Genomic DNA, 19,619 nt, shown 5'->3' with positions numbered 1-19,619 from the left:
CCCCCCCCCCCCCCCCCCCCCATCCTTCTATAAATCAGTGTCCATTGGTGTCATAACCCCAAAGCAGTGCTCCAAGCCTTCACTCTCCATGCTTGTGATTAATTTCCAGTGTCGCATAGCTTGTTTTTTCCTTGATCACTTTGCCTCCATTTCCCTTTTCTATTTCCTTTCCCCTACTTTTTCCTCCTCTCTTTGCCTCTTGTGGCTAAACACAACCTGCCCCCATGCCTCGCCTGTCCCTGTCCCACACCTGTAGCTTGCTCCTGAAGTGCGTCGGCTGAGGGAACGGTGTGCCAAGACCAAACGCGAACTGGCCATGAGGCTGTCTGGCAAGCACAACTGTGACATCAAGGTATATCTCCAGCAGCAAGTGAACACAGCTATATCACACTATTTCTTCGCAGAGCTCAAATCACTCCGATAGATGTTTCCCAACAGGATTGATTATCACCCAGAGCTGAAGTATGCTGTGTTGTATGCTCAGTTGACTCAGAGGCTTAACTGACTCTCTGCACCATCCTTCCCAGCTTTCCTTTGGACTGTGACTTTGCTTTGAGACTCTCTGTTGGCCTATCTCTCTCCCTCCCTGTCTGGTTTAATATCAAGATGCATTTATGGGACGCATGAATTATTAAATAATATTCTGCGTATTTACTTCCATCAACACCAGTGCAGCTTGCCCCCAATTAATGACCTACTTTCCTTAAGTAGTGTCATTTAAAAATACTACCACCCTGGGTGTATTCTTGGTCTGTGGAGTCTGGTTGCAGGGCCACTGTGATGCTCAGGGTGGAGTCTGTGGTCAACCGAATTCTCCCGCACTGAGCAAAGCAGCCCTGTAACTCTGATGTGGCGCTCACTCTGTTACCATAATCTCTCCATGATATGCTCGTAGACTTTCTGATTAGAGGCTGTACAGTGACCCACAGGGAGTCGCAGATGGCGAGATTCATGATGAGCACACAGAGCGCCACTTCTCTCCATCTCTCTCCAGAGGAGCACCGTAGGTTATCAAATCTCCACAGCATGGCACTTTCCTCGTGCTCTAACGCTCCTGCATTGTTTTTGTCTTCTTCCAACCAGGTTCAGCAGCTCATGAAGGCGGCGAGAAGCGGAACAAAGGATGGGCTTGAAAAGACCAAAATAGCCGTCATGCGAAAAGTTTCCTTCCTGCAGAGAAAAGATCAATTGGGTAATGCACGGGAGTCTGAGAAGTTTGTAAATGTTGGTCAGCTGGCTTTTTTGGATGAAAATTTTACTATTTTTTTAGTAATGGGTATTGGTTATGAAGTTTGGGTTTTCTAACTCCTTACAGTTGACTCTTTGAATTATAGACAGTTGCTTACAGTGTGTGTAAAGCTAGTCAGGCCAAAGTAGTGTTTTGAGGCAGATAGAGTAGAAAGTCTAACTTTTTCTTTATACAAATTCCTTTAGGGATAAATGAAAGCACTTTGAAAAAGAAAGATCTCAGTTATTATAACTATAATAAATAAAACAGACAGGCTTTCACAGTTTTAAGAAAGATGATGTCGAGTTGAGATGGTCGAGTAAGGTTTTGGATGTTTGAGAAAGAGGAGGATGAAGCAACTCATGCGGCACAATATAGGTTGTGTCATAGGAACCCTTGCCTAACAATAGAGAGAGATTAGCATCCATTAATGGAGTATTGAGCAGCTCCATAAACCATAGATACCAGACTCACGCCTCAAACAAATCTCAGAGCCATCACAAAGAGGTAAAGAGGCCAGTGCTGCTATTTTTAGGTGTTGATCGAGGGAAATCTGCACAGCATTATATTTCTTTTTCACCAATCCTCTGTTATCATTCCAAAGTCTTTAATTGGAACGATGGAAGCTTCTAGTATCTATGTCTTTATGGTTGCGGGTGAAGTGGGTTTTTTTTTTTGAGTCTGTCGAATGTCTTTGTGCCAATGCAGAGATGAGAATGTGTTGGTTGGTGTTTTTGCAGACACACTTCTGTGTGCCTCCTTTACTCCTACAGAGATACAGTATTGTTTTGAAAGTTTTTTTTCTAAAGGCCTCTCTGCCTCTCTATCTCTCTCTCTTTTTCAGAGAGTATAGAAGTCTCTTTATATTTTAGAGGTAATATACTTAGTGTGTCGCAGTGTGTCTCCAGCTGCAGTGAGATCTGAAGGCTGCCTTTCTGTTGTTCTCCCTCTGTCTCATTCTGTCGCACATACACACACACACACTTAGATACGCACGCTTTCTCTTTTTAACCTTTCGGTATGTTTCTCCTCTATTTCTGTATGTCTGCAGAAGAGGAGGATGATGCAGGATACCTGGATGTGGCTGTGTCAGAAGACAAGCATCCTCCCCCACAGCTGAGCCCCATGCCAGAGGGGCTGACCAGCCACCAGGTGCACCTGACAGATTTTGCACATATTTCTTCTTATTTTTTCCTAAATAAATGCAGCCCGCATATATAGACACATGCACTGTACTCAACGCCTTGCATTTATGTGAACATTTTCTGTACCAAATAGCCCTGAGATCTGGCTTTAGGCTGTTGTGTTAAAATTATTCATTTGTAATTTCAGTGTTTTTATATATCTATATGCTGTAATGTCTTTATCCTGTTTGAAAAAGCAGTGTGTTTTATAACAGCTAGAACAACCTGCATTTATGTCTTAGGAAATCCAATGATTCAGCTTTCAGATAGAGGCCTCGTTCAAACAGACCTACTCCTCTTTGAGTATTTTGCCTCCTGTGACAAACACATGATTATAGTGCAATCCATCAACCTGCGCCGTGTTTAACTGAAAGCATACCGCACACTGCAGCCCCATCATGTCCTCTTAGTGCAAGATTTCCTGACTGGTCTGTTGTCTACGCAGGTTGTCAGACGCCATATCCTCGGCTCCATCATTCAGAGCGAGCGGAGCTACCTGGAGTCTCTCAGGAGAATCTTGCAGGTGAGCTGTTTAGTCCCTGTTGTCCTCTTCTGCCACATGCAATATCTTCACCATTTAGCTTTTATGAATTACACTGAAAAGAGAAGCGGTGATATCCATCAAATTACCGAGGTGTCTCAGCATAAATAATCCTGATAAAACAGCCATCCTTATTTCTGTGGCATTGTGCTGATGCTAAGTGAGAGAGAGAGAGAGAGAGAGAGTCAGGCTTGCACAGGATGAGGTGCAGACTCTCCTCTTTAATATCTCTTTTTAGTGGGGAAAAGGAGACTTGTTATCTCCTCATCACAGAAAAATAAGAGGAGCACCTACTGAAATGGAATCAGCAGCAATCAATGGCTGCCTTATACACGGCAAGATTCTTCACTGTCAAGATACAATGCGCTACCTTTGTTGTCAAGAGACATGATTGCGTGTGATACTTGGGGAGGTTTAGCTCTTTTGAAATCTCTCTTGTTATTCAGAGAGTCCAGCCAAGTGGTAAATGCAGTGTCTCCAGACAGATAACATAAAAAGATGAAAGGCCACAAGCACAATTAGACATTGAGGGTTGTAACTTTCATTATTGCTGTAAAACAGATTGCACAGTTGTTCATGTTGTGTTGCCTGCCCATGTTCCTTCTGTCGAAGATTCATTTGCTGTGATGGATTTTCAGAGATAAGACCTGCAAAACATCAACAAAAATTACCACTTCTGTTGCTCAGATAGATAAATTTTTGGTGTTAAATAGTTTTTTCATCTTTCATGTTTGGCTGGTACACAAGATTATCTATACTTCAGCATGTTCAGATTCAAAGAAGCCATGTTTACTGGCTTCCACAAAGAATATTGTCCACAAAGAGTCTGTCAACGTATTTCTGTAGGCTATGCTAATATCCCCATGAGTGCTGACTGAAGAATCAATCAGTGCCTCTTTCACCATGTTGCTTTTGCATCTGTAACTCTGCTGGGAGCTGTTTTTTGCCATTATTATTCTGGCTTTTATGATTACAAGTCACCTTGACTTCTGTACATGCTTGCTAGTGGCAAATGCTGGTTTATGGGTGAATCCGTTGGATTGATGTGCATCCAGGCACCATGACTACATTTCCTTATTTTCCTCGATTCATAGGGTATTCTTCTGTTATCCCTTAGTTGTCTTTTTATGCCTCTGAAAAGAAGAGATGCTTAAGAGACTGCTGATTCATCTTAAGCACCCACCCCCACAAACACACACACACATACATATGCACATATTAACTAAATAAAAACCCAATTTTCTCCCACTATCTCACCAGGAATATCACAGACCATTGATGGAAGCTGATCCACGCATCCTGAGTCCAAGAAAGATCCGCCCTATATTTCACCGAATCAGAGAGATCACACAGTGCCACTCCATGTTTCAGATTGCACTGGCGTCACGTGTGGCTGAATGGGACAGCAGTGAGAAAATCGGAGACTTATTTGTTGCCTCGGTTAGTGTGCTTGCATGTGCATGTTTTTGGCATGTGTCTTCATATGTGTAAAATAGAAATGCAAATTGGAGGCTTATTTGCTGCTGTGTGTGTGTGTGTGTTTGTGTGCCTTCTTTGTTTGTTTCCATCTAAATCAATTGCAATGCAGTCAAAGACTTGCATTCTGGGTAAAGGCACTCATTTTCTTCTTGCCATTTTTATCTAATTGTAAAACACAATCTCTGCTACCAGAGTTATAATGAGCTACAGGTTTTAGATTGAGCAAACAGGGATAGTTTACCCCAAACATGGAATCAATTACAGTTGTGATGAATATCTCCACTGCATCAAGTGATCTGTGGGACACGTATTTACAAATTTTGGCACTAGAATTATCGTGTTCAGTGTGAGTTTACTGTTGTGAGTCTCTGCAGTGTGCTCATCCATAAGGTCTGCTCATTATTTGCCTATTAGTGGGGCTGATTCGACCTTCTCCTCTTCTGCTGGCCATTAAAGTGCTGTTCCATTGAAATCCAAAGACCTACAATAAAATGAGGCCTCACTGGAAAAAGAAAAGTTCTGCGACCTTTTACTCTACGTTAAGCTGCCCCTTTTTCATGTGACGATGTATATATACCTGCGAGGGGTTGGTAGTAATCTGAGAGGCAGGATTCTGAAGAAGGGTGTGAGCAAAGTTAATTCCTTCATGTGATTTGCTAATTCCCAACCACTCCTCAAACTGCCACTATCAGCTGCCTGGTGTGGATTTAATTGAGGAGAGAGAATAAATGTCTACCACAAAACAGACACACCCCCTCCCACACACACACTCTCTCACACTCCGCCACCTCATTCCTCTTTTCCCAACCTCTTAAATGGCTCGTGAAGGGTGTTGCGGTAACTGGTATGGTAAACAAACCCATTTTTTTAAGTACTATACTTAAATGGCCATTTTCTAGCCCCTCTTTACATTGAAATTACCGACAGTGTTGCCCTGTAAACAGAATGGTTAGCCAGACATTCAAGATGTCAGAAGAAATTACATGACTGTGTTTGTGGACTAGACCCTTGTATTGTAGGGCTGTTGTTACAAATTCAGATAATGATGCTTGTTTTTGTTTCCACAGTTTTCCAAGTCCATGGTGCTGGATGTATACAGCGATTACGTGAACAACTTCACCAATGCCATGGCTCTCATTAAAAAGGCGTGCATGTCCAAACCAGCCTTTCTGGAATTCTTAAAGGTGAGCTTCAGCCCATGAGCACTATATAGTTATGCTTTTTTTCTCAGTTTTCAAATTAAAGTTACTCAATTGTGTTTAAGCCCCCCTGTTTGTTTTTCTCTGTAGTGTTCAGCAGATGCTGAATCTAGCAAAGCCTCAAAGCTAAAGGCTTCAATAATACATACATCTCAGGTTGCCAAAGAAACAAACAAATAACTGTGTGTGTAAAAAGGTAGTTATTTATTTACACAAATACAAAGTTGTTATTCACATTGGGTTCATGGAAGGTATAAAAGTGTGTCCTGATTGTATGCAGTAGTCACTAAAGTACCAATTACATTGCACTGTAAAAGCTACTGGGCTAGTTCTAACTCTAGTAATGTCCAAGGTTGTCGAGTGAATAACATGTTCTACAATCATGTTGTAATTGACACGAATATTCTCATAATTTGGCATTCACAGGCTTCTATTTGTATGTTTCTCTGAGCACTCTGTGGACACTTTAGTATAACTTGACAAAGGTCCTGTGAGTTTCATAATGAAACATGGATCAATCAGCAAATGAATGAGGACCTCAACTAGAATACAAGCTGCAAAACATCTTGTTTTCTGGTATATGTGAAATGAAAATGGCAAATTTGGCAACTTTCCACAACCAGACAATCTAGATGCATTCTTCTATTTGCTTAATGTTTCAGGTATTAATTGTTAATCATGAACAAGGAAAAATAGTGCCAGGGTGCCTGGAGGGTGCCAAGAAATGATTTAAATGTGCTGTAACAATTCCCTTCGTGCCAAGCATTCATGCATGAGTTTGACCTGGATCATTGAGCTGTAATGCTGATTTACAGAACCAGATCACACAGCTGACAGCTCTGCATGTTACTGCAGATAACATGTGTCCCGTCCTTTCTGTTGAAAGGCTCCTTCTTTGTCTCTCTCACTGCTTGTTGCTGCTCTCTCTGGCAATGTGAAGACAAACCAAATAATACACTGGCTACACACAGACTGGAAAATGAATGAACTGAATCAAAGACTTCATTATGTTGCTTTTAAAATATTGTGCAGGCAGGGACTGCATGCACATGGCTATAAGCATGCAAGGGAATTTTACAGGGATAGGGAGAGAAGCATAGGTGAGTTTGGTATAAATCTGTTCTTTTTTTGATAGCATGGCATTTTCAAAAGTTAGCTAATTAATTCTCTGTCCCTGAATACATGTTTTCAATTATCCAGGCAACATTTCTTTATTGTTGTACATGGAAAGAAATATTGAAACAGAAAATTGTACACTCCAATCTCACAATCATTGTGTCCTATTGTGTTATTTTTGAGACCAAAAGTGGTGTTAGAAGTTGTGTACATACAGTACATATAGTGCAGTGTGGCATTTTCTAGCTCAGTTTTGAGAGCCTGTGTGGAGGTGCTGGCAGGCTGGTGCTTGGATGGCAGGACTTATTATTGAACTTGCTGAAGGTGTCATGGACCTAATCTAGTTCACATCAGCTGTGGAGGAAAATGTCCACTTGACAGGCCCAAGGACAGTTTTGCCCATTTCCCCTTTTTCTTGACATTAAAACTATGTGTCAAGTGTTTTAACCCAAAATTAGCATAATGGACAGTTAATCCATTGCAGCATACTGGTAAATGCTAAGGCCTCTTGCTATGCTGTTAAGGTTGCCTGGCAACAAATGCAGTTATTCTTAGTAAGGTAGGCGACATTGCAAGAATATATATTTCAGAACAAAGTCAAATGTTCCTGATTGGTACTGTATATCCCATGCTTATTGCATTGTTATTTGTACAGTAAGTACTGTGAATATAATATCAATAGTAACTAACTATTATATTATATACTAATACACTCTGTTCCGACACAAGGTTCACCCACTAATGGGATCCTAAAGCTTGACCACTTTCCTCTGCAGAGCAGCACACTAAAATTTGCAGCTACTTGCTCAGCGGGTCAGGTCTAATCTTTTCCAATGGTACTAGAATCCACTTTCATTCAGTAACTAAAAGAAAAAACATGACACTGAGACAACTTACCCGTGGTCAAGGAAAACCACCTCTCTACCTTGTGATTTTTGTAGCCGTGCCACCTGCCTAGGTGTGTTATCATTTTTTAACTTACATTGCTACCACTAGTTACCTTCCAGATACCGTCAGAGACATTATCCCTCTCTTGACATAAGACATCTACACTAGAGGTACTCTTGTGTCCAATATTTTGGACTCTACCTGAAATGGATCTTTGGAAAACTTGTTTTATGATGTAATGACTTCATACCATTGCACAAAGCAACAACAGCATGGCTTAAAGCAAAAGTAGCATTGCTGGAGGAGTTCCAAAAAGAGGAGCTTTAGTAGTGTGGAAGTGGTTTGTGTACAAAATATTCAACATGACATGTTCAGCAAACTACGGTGATAAGTAAGAAGTATAAGAAGACTGTAACAACAAACTTATGTCACCCCCTTAAGCAAAGGCTTGCTGTTAAATAGGGCCATATTTTAGGGCCCTATTCACCCACCCCTAATATTAATACACAGATCAGACCCGTGGCAATACAACAGGACCCTCCTTAACCCGATAAGACTGAATATAGTTTGGACGTGACTTGGGTTTTGATTACTAGGAACCTATTTGAAATTTATCAGAGTTTCCTCAGCTCCCATTACTAGCATCCTTACTGATGGATGTCAATGCCGCCATTCCCCGTTCCACCCAAACAACTAACCCTCAAGTTGTTGGTTCAGACTAAAAAATAGCTTTCTCAAAGTTTATTTCACATAGATTAAAATGAACTGCTTCACGTTGATAGTTAACCATTTTGAAATCTCTGCCAGAAAATGAAAATGAAACATGAAGTAGCAACAAGGAACTTTTTGCTGAGCGGCCCCTGTGGACAAAAGCGGTAGTCTTTCCACTGCCACTTGATTTCAATGGGAATCTGACTGGATCTGACCCAGTGGCAGGCATTAAGAATATTTTTTTATAGAGATAGTCAATCTTCCTGCTGATGGTCTTGTTATGTAGCTCATATAGATACATCAGTATGAAAATGACTTTTGATTGATTTCATAAGTAGTTAAAAACTCCTTGTAGTAGGTTTCATTGTTTTTTTGTGTACTCCCTAATAAAGTATCAACTTAGCAGTGCGTGAGCGTCATTACCACTCACAGGAATGAACAACAAATATTTCTTGTTCAGTCAAAAGGATCCTGCTCTTGGTCCAGACTCCAAAAGCTGACGGAAACATGACCCAGTTTGGTGTTAACTATCGGTGATTATGACAGTCAAGGCCTCTCTGTCAGCTGAGAAAATTCAGGTCATGGCCTGAGAGATTAGTTAGGTGAACTCCTGCTGCATTGATATCATCTCAGGCAGTGTTATGCTTTTAGACACCGTCTGTGGTGGACAGATTCGACTGAACATGACTCCCCTCCAAAATTGAGATAGAGAGGTTCACCTTAAAACCCCTCTCAAACACAACTGTCTCTCTACCTGACACCACTCAAGCATTTTTAGTGCATGAAGCAGGAAATCCATCCATCTCCATTGACATCTTGACCTGGTCAGGTGTGGTGTAAAGATTTTAGTTGCTGCTCCTCAAACTTTTCATGGCACCCACTCAGGGGTCACCTTTGGTTTTCAAGGTTAGCTTTGTAAAGTTCTGTGTATCTGTCCAGTTGCTGAACATTGGATCTTGCTGATTAAAATAGCCTCTTTGAGATCACTCCTTTCCTACCCTTGCCTGTGATTTAATAGTTGGGTAGCTGCTGGTGTTTGCACCACAGTTACCAAAGGGCTTCCTCTTGAGGCCTATTTACATTGTGTGATCTTGAGAGGCGAAATAAATGGGGTGAAATCTTTGGTTGTTAACCAAGAACACTGGTCTTTAATCACACTGTTAGACAAATACAACAATAGAGCTTTGGCAACCAAATGCAGGCTTTGTCAGAAATGTAGGATTTTAAGTCCCTCAATGTGACTGCTGCTGTGACCCATGTTTACAAACCAACCAATTGGAATACAACATGAAATGATGCAGAATTCACTGGTGAGCTAGCGTCATGTTTCTGCCAATACTACTGCCAAGATTTTCTTTTACCCCTCTCACGGAGTGACATAAAAAGAAGATTGATTTTATCACCAGTGAGAATGTTTCTGGTCAGGTCGAGTGCGGTGGAGTGTTTTTGCCTGCCTGTGTTCAGTTTTGTGTCAGTCGAGGTATTCCACAGGGGTCCCAGCAGGTGCTCAGTTGTGTTAGGAAGGAGACATCTGGTTTTAAAATGGGGCATTTTGAATGAGAATTAAATTCAAAATCAAAATATGTTTGACCAAAAACTGTGCCTTGAAAATTATTCAAAGTTTATTAATTTAATTTGTTGAATGTGATGTTCTAATCCTGTCTAATAATGTGAATATCATAACAAAAAAAGCCTGCAACGTTACAGGCCAGTGTTAGAAATGCTAAATGAAATGAGTAAATCAAAGAGAAAACAACAAAGCTCAGCTACAGTCCCTCAGAATTGTAGATCGTCAGCCCATCTCTGTCTGTCATCCCCCCCAAATACACAGAAACACAACATTCAGTCAGAGTGTTGAGTGCGTGTGGCCAAGCTGTGCAGCAGGACAGGAGAAAGAGAGGAGAGAAACAGAAAAGGTAGAGCTGAGAGGGAGCGCATTAAATGGAAAAAGCATTAAAGGAAAGTGTTGCTGAATGCTGTAAAATTGCAGCTTTCTTCACGAGCAAGGGACATGGTTGGTGTTTAAAAAGGAAAAAACATACTAGCAGGACCACCCCTTAAAACATCATATCACAAATACATTTCCTGTGTTGATTCTATATTTTAAAAACCTTACTGCTATCTAGGAAAGCAGAAGATGCGTATGCATGGAAATGATCTGGAAAATAAAGACCTTTATACTCTTTTCTGTCAGGTGGAAGTATCTTAAGTTATCAGAGCTACCAGAGCTGCATGACAATAAACAGAAGTCCAGGCAGACCTCTGAAGTGAAAATGAGGTGCAAATCGAACGCTCCAAAAGTGCAAAAAATTAATACATATAAATACTGATTCCTGTTGCCTTAATTATGAAGGTGCAATTATATTATTTTTAAACTGAAATTAACAATTTTACTGGCATAAACAGTTAACAGAAAAAAACATTTCAACAAAACAAATACATGGTCTGTTTTGAATGGGGTGAATGTGGAAATTGGTCTGGACTGACGTCAGATTCCCGGCCTGAACTATTATCCCAGCACTCCCCTGTCAGATATACTCAGACATTTGTGAATTATATTGTTAAGGGCTACAAAAACACACATTTAGGCTGGATCAGTTTACCTACAGTTACCAATATCTAGTCTCATATCAGAATATCAATATGAATTCAGTTTATTTTACAATATAAGGTATAAATTACAATGATATCTTCCGGTTCTAATCTTGTATCAGAGTTCTTAAAAGACGATGTCAGAAGTTTCAGCACCATTTTTTTCTCTTTATTTATATTTCTCTCCCTGTTGATCTTATCTCACTTTCACTACCATACCATCTATTAAATGTGCCCAGTGATTTGCCTTTTTGTACTGATGGTTTCATCGTGGCACAGACTTGATACTGCACAGAAAAAGCGATATCTTCTCCTGACCTACGCCCACAGTAATACATTAGACATAACACACTCAAAAACTCTACTCTTTTATTCCCTCATATGACTAACAGACCCTGATTTTCATACCTTATTCACCCACTCACACGCCTACACATGGTCTATAGAGGATTCTGACAAGCTCCTCTTAAAGTAGGAATAACATAGTTTCCTCTAAATGGCCTTTCTGTGCAAGAATATTTTTCCAACTGCATGATCTGTTTTAATGTGCTTTTTTCTCTCTTTTTTTCACCAGAAGAAGCAGGCATCTAGTGTTGACCGGATCACTCTGTACGGCCTGATGGTTAAGCCCATTCAACGATTCCCTCAGTTCATCTTGCTCCTACAGGTATAAAATGTTGTTTGTAAAGGTCTTGTCATTTCATTTGAATGCCTTCAAGTCTTACAAGCTAAAACATTTCCAATATGAGAAACTAGAGTTGAATTAAAGATTCAGCAGCACAGACACTAATAAAGATGCAGAGCTACAAGGCCACAGAATCGATTATGGATTTTAACTTATCCAAAGTACAAGAACTTTTACACTGGGGTTAGGTAGAGCTTAAAAAGTAGCTAGCCACAGTCTTTCAGTCTTTCTAATCAGTCTTTTATATTGCTGGTTTCACATGCCGACTCGTCCTCTTTCTATTCTGAGCAAAGATTTGGATTTGAACTGGCTGGATCTGCAGTAGCTCATTTCATCCCTCAGTAGGCATTGATTATCCATGAATTCAAAAGATAAGTTATGAATGTTGAATCAGGCATTTTCTTCTAGCCTAAACTCAGTACTCCATAGAGGAAGTGTATGTATTAAATCATACATTACAGGGAACTATAGTTCAAGGCACTGAGGTACATCTGAGATGCATATCAAGACAACACCAAGATTTAACTTGGTCATGGATGCAGGGCAAATATAGACACGCAAGCCACAGAGCCTACAGTTAGATAGACTCAGATCATTTGAAGTTTTCAAATTTTTTTTTTACTGGTTTGTTTTAGCCAGCACTGCTTGCAAAAAGGCAGATTGCAAAACAATGAGCTTTACAGAGTTTACATAACCACTGGAAAGTCAGCGTGGTGTGCACAGTTACCTAAATCCTCTGGAATCTGTGACAGTCACACACTAAACTCAAGGGGAGTATGTCACCCAGATTTCACTTTTAAAGGCAAAGACAACTCTCCCAACAAGAACACATTATTGTGTTACAACTCATATGTCACAGGCTACAGAGGAAAGTATTAAATCATAAACAGAGAATTTATTTTTCTTTTTTTTCTGCAGTGTCTTTACTTAAAACTTTCCTTGTGACCTTTTCTAGGACATGCTTAAGAATACACCGAAGGGCCACGTGGATCGTCTGCCCCTGCAGCTTGCTCTGACAGAGCTGGAGATGCTGGCTGAGAAGCTGAATGAACAGAAACGAGTAGCTGACCAGATTGCAGAGACCCAACAACTAGCCCGCAGCGTTAGTGATCGCCTGCTCAGTAAGGTGACTGGATACACATGCACTCCCTTCTGTGCACATGTACGTGCACTTGCACATACACATATGCCCCAATCAAATCAACTGTGAGCCAGCCTCTGAGCCCTTTAACTCCTCTGCGTTGTTATCACTGTGAGCCAAACACCTATAAATTAAACTAGTATACAGCAATCGCTTATATCACTTTCCCACACATTAATCTAGGGAGGCATTTTTATTTAGAGAAATTATCTCCTAGAAATGATGCCCATTATCATCCCTAAACAGTACCAAATGCAATGGCAGAGGCGTTGCCTCTCCATTACCACACTGAAATTACAGTCCTGCCGCTGCAAATCTGAACAAATGCTGCTCTGAATAAGAAGAATTAGGGGGTAAATGAGACATTTAATTGGAAACTGTAAGAGAGCTATCTCTTTCGCCCTGTCGCTCTTCCATTCTCTCCCTCCACTTTACCTCCCGTCTATTCCCCTCTTGCACTCTCTTGCTTACTTTCTCACTCCACTTATACACTCCTCTTCTCTTTCTCTAGTGTGACTGCATCTTCCGCTGTCTTCCTATTCCTCTCTCGCTCTCCCCCTCTCTTTATTTTCCTCTATCAGCCCTTGCTTTCCAGGACTCTGAGATGAGCTGATTCGGCCAATCTCCTCCACTCCACACAGAATTCCATTTGCTGCGGTGACACTGCAGAATTCCAATAGGAAGCAGCCTCCTCTATTGCCCCCATAACCATCCAATGAAATATTCATTCTTTGTCTCAAAGTATCTAAGTCTCCGGAATAGGACAGATAACAATGTGAGTGAGAATGAGTTTCGCACACATACACACACAGACATGCACTCCCGCTCACAAATTCACACGTGCATGGTGCAGTGCCCTCTGTGCCTACTGATGCTTGAAGACTTTAAGGGTGTATTCTTATAGCAGCCCACCTCTTGAGGGAGCTGTACGGTTTTGTGGCCATCAAATCGCAGTCCCACTCGGACTAATGACTCATTTTGTGTGCTATCTGAAAGCAGCTACAGATTGCCTGCAGACAGGACATCCTCCTTTGTGAAATATGGTCAGATGCGATACTGCACTGCAGGTCGCAGAATGGACACAGCAGAGAGATTCATTATTTGCTAAAATTTGTGCCTTTTGAGCAAACACAGACATCAAAGTATCAGGATGTGAACTCCAAATTTGGACTTAACCTGCTGCTTGCACTATAGTGGCTTCTCTTATATTGTGATGAGCCTGGCTTAGATTGGCGCAGTATGCAACACTGAAAGTATTGATTTAGGCAGCCATAAAAGAAGCTCGAGCAAAGTGATAAAAAGCTTTCTGTTGCTATTTCCCTTTGCCAAACATATGGATGCGCACAGCATGTGCCAACATACTGTAGCATAAATTGCATCTGTCATTGGATTCTTTAACTGTGTCTGTCTGTGCGAGGGGGTGCGTGTGTGTAAAGGTGTGCATGCAGCAAACTGTTTATGCATTTATATCCATGTGTAGTTGCCTTGTAGTGAAAAAGGATTGTGTGTCCCAGTGCTCATAAGCTAAGCTGGACTCTGGTATGGTTGATAGCATAGTACAGACAAAAAGACAAAGCATGATCTGAAGCATGTGTTGAAAGTATTTATTTAAAAAAAAATAAAAATAAAGGTTTCTGGCAGCTCCAGTATCCCCATTATACACTCAAACTTTAAAAATTTGAATAGGGTCCTAACCAAAACACAATTTTTTATTACAGATTTATGACTAGAACAACTTGACACAGTGCATCTAAAATTAATGTTGAAGCTAACATTTCTAAATGGCACATGCTATTGACCTGATATTTCCCCCTAAAGATCCCCTGCCTTCCCTAAAAAAGACAAAAATTAGTCTATGGTAGGGAGGGGTGGAGTGGAAGAGGTTAAGCAGCTAATTTCCTGAGCTGCTGGCAACAGAGAAGGCTGTAGGAATGTGGTGTGGAATATAAAATGAAATGAAACAAAGAGAGGAGCACAGTTGGGTCATAGTGGGTGAATGACAGTGAGCATGTAGGCAACATTAATGGGAAGTAATGACTAAAAACTACTTTGGACCATGCTTAATCATAAATCAGAGCTGGCAACTTTGGCCAATTGCTATATTCATTTCATATGCGTGAAAATACTATTCAATTCTTCTATTCAAACCATTGCTGATCAATACCACACACACTTATATTTACTACTACTACTACTACTATACTTATTTATTAAGTCCAACTGAAAGCTCATTTAGTTATCCCTTCGTAGTCATAAGTAATGCAATGAGGTTTTTTTAAATGTATTGTTAATAGTTGTTTTTTTTCCTTTAAAAAGACAAAAGATCTTTTGTGTCTCAGTGGCTGGAGGGGCTTATGGTGTCTGGGTTTGATTGGCAGCATCTGCCAGGCTGCCAGAGTGCCCGTGTAATACCATAAGCAACGAGAAACAAACTGATGTTGTAGCCTGCAGCAGTGATTTTGAATAAGAACTGCAGCAGCATCTAACTGGACCAAAGTGACATGTAAGGTAAGTTTACATGCTGTTTAATGTGCTGCAGCTAAGCAGCTAATTAGCTATCTAGCCGTTAGCAGTGCACTATTCCCCAGTGAATGTTTGTTTGGTGGCTCATTCAACAAGCTAAGGTGCAGGACAAGATGTGTTCATGTTTGTTGTTAGATAAGATTTAGAATTTAGCAGGAAAGCTGATGCTACACGCACCTTATCATCATTCAGTACAGACTCAGATGTAACTTTAACCAAAGTTTTATTGAAAACACTGACTTGATGCAACATGACTGAACCTCATTGCTGAGAGTTCAGACTGGTTAGATTGATGGGATTATGTATTTATAGATGTATACAGATGCGTCAATTGTGGATCTGGCTTCAAAACCTAAGCTTATTAGTTATTAGTTTTTATCTGAATGATTATCGATGTTGACTGCAGAGATATCTCAATCAAGTTTTTCTGGCTTAGATTCCCAATCCAAGCCCTTAAATATTTAGTATTTGCTGATACATAGTCTGACCCAATATTAGTATTTATTGATGCATTGAAATATAAGCTCTGTTTCACACGACTTATTTACCATAGCCAGGCAAATTAGATGATAACTGGCTGTCTATACTAACATCTACTTTCAACAAACTGTACTGTAACATCTCACCTACAATACAGGAAAACACTTATATACAGCAGGCAAAAACATCTGAAGCTGGCCTACAACAAGATGAACAAAGCGATGAATGAACTGCTGATGTACACTGCATGTTTTCTTTACAGGGGCTGAAAGTGGTTTAAGAAAAAATTGAGAGAAGCCAGTGTAAGTGGTTGTGGCACCTGCAAAGAATGCCCCCTGGGGGCCTCCATTTAGAGCTATTCCTGACTCGATTGACTGTAAGAAGACCTCAAGGTAAACCTTCTTTCTCTCCTTTTTCCTTCCCATATTCTATCGCTTCCTATCACTGTGGTTTTCCATTTACCCAGAATCCCACAGGATTAATAGCAGATGACCATCGTCTCCTTTTCTCTTATCAGGTTATCTCAACACACTCTCTTCACCCAAACAGGATCTTATGTTACTGTGCACCTACCTGTCCAGGCTTTCAGTCTTGTACAGAAATCTGCTATATTCATCCAGCAGAGATGCATGTGTTTGTAGAATAATGACATTGTAAACCACCACAGCTGTCAACATGATAATCATCTTCAGCTCGTAGTTTATCCTCAGGAACACTGAGCAAGAGATGAGGCCCAGTATGCAACTGTAAATTAAATACTAGACAGACAAAAAGAGACAGAAATTGGTCGATTCATTCCAAAGTTATCAAAAACAATAATTCTAAATGAATATTTAGACATGATAATATCATAATAATAAAATAAATCCTCACTTACAGGAAGGTAGAAATTGTTTTTGCCAGTGTAGGTGATTAGTTGTCCATTAGGGTGAAAAAGGGTTTCATTGGATGAATTGTAAACAGGTGCCGGAGGAAACAAATTGTCTTCCAAAAAGAACTAAAAAAAACAAACAAATACAAAACACAGAAATGAAGGGCTAGTCTCATTTTTGGGCAGTGCTAAAATATTTTTGCCATTTAAATGCACAACAAAAAACAAACCACACAATTCTGTCTGTTTGCTTTACACGTCAGGATGTGAAAAAACGATCTAGTATACACTGTACTCACAGGAGGGAAAATAGGATCTTGTTAGACAGGAAGCCAATAGTGACAAGCGTTCAATAATGTCCTTTATAGAGAACCTATAGGATAAGATGAAGATTGGCTGCCCCACTGAGTAAAGCCAAGTTAATTTGGCTCATCGGCCTAGAGCAACTAACCCACGTCAGGCCCAAAACAAGATTCTAATCTCTGGAATTGATTTATGTGAAGGTCTAGACAGGGGTCCTGACACCGCTTTATCACGCAACTTCTCCATAATCTTCAGGCTACCATTTCATCTTTACCAAGCCTTTTTATTCCTGTTTTTTTCTCTCTGTAGAAATAAACAGATGTATGTGAAAATGTATAGTGGAGGAAAATAAATGTTTAAATGTTGTTAAATATACAGTATTCCCTAATCACTAAATGGTGTTGGAACGGTTATGCGGGTTATGCCGCAATCATATTGTTGGAAAAGGCCAACGGACATACTGCTTGGCAAAAGAAAATAATCCGAATTTTTTCTGTAGCTGATTGTGTGGTAAAATATCCAGTTTGTTTGAGGCTTAATAAACAAAATAAATGGAAAGCATAGAGATAAATAGTACATTAAAATTAGACATATTTAACACTGTGGCACCTCATCCCTTTTTACTGTTGCAGGAAATAAAGATTTGAGTTGTTTTTATATTAAGTGAAATCAAGACAGCAGTATTAGTATAAGTTTGTTTGACAAACACGATCTTGCAAATAACATCCCCTGTTCCTATTTGTTTATGTCACTAGTGGCCAATTTATTTATTAAACGTATTACTTGTTATGACAACATGTTGCATTCCATTACCGTCTAATTACACTGCCGTTAGAAATAAGTGGGGTGTCATTTGAAGGTTTGTGATACTTCATTCCAAGTGAAGCCTAATTGGTGTTGCCCCTCCCTTACAGCAGTACCTGCACATAAAAGCTTACCATGTTGAAGACTGCCATTATGAGTATTAGAGCTGTGGTTGTCATGGTGAGAGTGATGCGAGGCCATGGCTTGTTGGCAATAATGACTGATGACCTCAGCAGCCACATCCAAGAAGTGGAGGCACTTTTACTGCAGTGCTGCAGGGACACGTACACACAACAGCATACAAAAATACAAAAATGTATGAGTCGAAGTACACAAGAGGACTTGAGCTGAGATACTAAAGAGCAGCAGATTCAAACATCACAGAGAAGAAACAGCGGAACAACCTCATGCACTAATTAAAATAAGTTCATATATATGAATCTGAACAGACATGCACAGTAGATTCATTATTTCTGATGATTAAAAACATTACTTTGAAATAAATTAAACAAAACATGAGTTCACATACTGAAGCACCTATTACTGATTAACTCTTAATTGCCTCAGCAATGCCAATCAACAAGAGGCATACAATTATGAAAAGAGGGGCTCTATCAATTTATCAGAATCAGAAATACTTTAATAATCCCAGGGGGGAATTATTTTCATTACAAACTCCAGATATACATAATAATGTGTATATATGTATGTGTGTATATATATGTGTTATAATATATGTGTGTTATATATGTGTGTAATAATGTTAATGTGTATATATATGTATATGTGTATAATATGATATATATATGTAATGTTATATATGTATATAGTATGTATATATGATATATGTATTATTGTATGTATGTATATATGTATATATATTATATGTATATATATGTGTATAATGTATATTTATGTTATATATTATGGTATATATGTGTGTGTATATATATGTGTTGTATATATATATATATATAAATATATATATATATGTGTATATATATATGTGTGTATAATATTATATATATAGTGATATAGTATGTATGTATATATAGTATATGTATGTTATATATGAATATGTATGTATATATATGTTATATGTATGATAGTATGTGTATATGTATATATATATATACATACATTATATATATATATTATATGTGTATAGTGTATATGTATGTGTTATGTGTATATATAATATATCACATATATATTATATTAATATATGTGTGTATATATATATGTTATATGTGATATATATATGTATATGTGTGTACATATATATGTATGTTATTGTGTAATTTATATATATGTGTATATATATATGTATTATATGTAATGTATATGTATTATATATATATGTATGTTTATGTATATATGTATTGTATATATATATGTATGTATGTATGATTATTGTATTGTATGTATATTGTTGTTGTATGTGTTATGTATGATATGTATGTGTATATGTATGTATGTATATGTATGATATGTTATGTATATGTATGTATGTATGTATATGTATGTATATGTATGTATGTATATTATATAGTATGTATATATATATGTGTATGTATGTATGTAATATATATGTATATATGTATGTATATATATTATGTGTATGTATATATGTGTATATATATGTTGTAGTATAGTGTAGTATATGTTATTATATGTATGTATGTATATGTATGTATGTATGTATATATTTATAGTGTATGTATGTTATGTAATATATATTATATATTATATGTATATATTATGTATGTATATATATATATGTTAGTAATATGTGTGTATATATATAATGTATATATGTATTGTATATATATTGTGTATATATATATATATATATACACATATACATATATATA

General features: G+C 38.7%; 2 protein-coding genes across 4 annotated transcripts in view; one reads left to right on the top strand and one right to left on the bottom strand.

The window, feature by feature from the left end:
* Nucleotides 1-19,619, top strand: part of arhgef10la (Rho guanine nucleotide exchange factor (GEF) 10-like a) — a 106,516-nt gene that overhangs the window by 21,362 nt on the left and 65,535 nt on the right. The window contains exons 7-14 of one of the 3 annotated variants that reach the window (XM_035661863.1): nt 257-352; nt 1,084-1,192; nt 2,280-2,380; nt 2,858-2,935; nt 4,214-4,393; nt 5,500-5,616; nt 11,513-11,605; nt 12,579-12,749. In XM_035661863.1, the coding sequence (XP_035517756.1) occupies nt 257-352; nt 1,084-1,192; nt 2,280-2,380; nt 2,858-2,935; nt 4,214-4,393; nt 5,500-5,616; nt 11,513-11,605; nt 12,579-12,749 (945 nt within the window). Of the gene's footprint in view, nt 1-256; nt 353-836; nt 1,004-1,083; nt 1,193-2,279; nt 2,381-2,857; nt 2,936-4,213; nt 4,394-5,499; nt 5,617-11,512; nt 11,606-12,578; nt 12,750-19,619 lie in introns of those variants that run through there. The other 2 variants (XM_035661865.1, XM_035661864.1) reach the window with 2 other exon arrangements.
* Nucleotides 15,015-18,012, bottom strand: LOC118328240 (adenylate cyclase type 2-like). The gene is made up of 3 exons (XM_035661867.1): nt 17,880-18,012; nt 16,645-16,764; nt 15,015-16,525 (listed from the first exon to the last, which is right to left on the bottom strand). Exons 1-3 carry the CDS (start codon nt 17,985-17,987, stop codon nt 16,337-16,339), a joined length of 417 nt encoding a protein of 138 aa, XP_035517760.1. The 5' UTR covers nt 17,988-18,012; the 3' UTR covers nt 15,015-16,336.

This window comes from Morone saxatilis, unplaced genomic scaffold (genome assembly GCF_004916995.1).
Source record: "Morone saxatilis isolate NCDOM2014 unplaced genomic scaffold, NCSU_SB_2.0 Contig18, whole genome shotgun sequence".
In the NCBI taxonomy this organism is placed as follows: Eukaryota; Metazoa; Chordata; class Actinopteri; family Moronidae; genus Morone; species Morone saxatilis.
The sequence above is the reverse complement of the archived record's forward strand: the minus strand, read 5'-3'. Positions and strand labels throughout refer to the sequence as shown.

Coding starts and splice junctions, on each gene's coding strand:
- LOC118328240 (XM_035661867.1), bottom strand. CDS start 17,987: ATGTGGCTGCTGAGGTCATCAGTCATTATTGCCAACAAGCCATGGCCT. Junction 16,765..17,879: donor TAATGGCAGTCTTCAACATG/GTAAGCTTTTAT, acceptor TGTTTTTTTTAG/TTCTTTTTGGAAGACAATTT. Junction 16,526..16,644: donor AAAACAATTTCTACCTTCCT/GTAAGTGAGGAT, acceptor TTGTCTGTCTAG/TATTTAATTTACAGTTGCAT.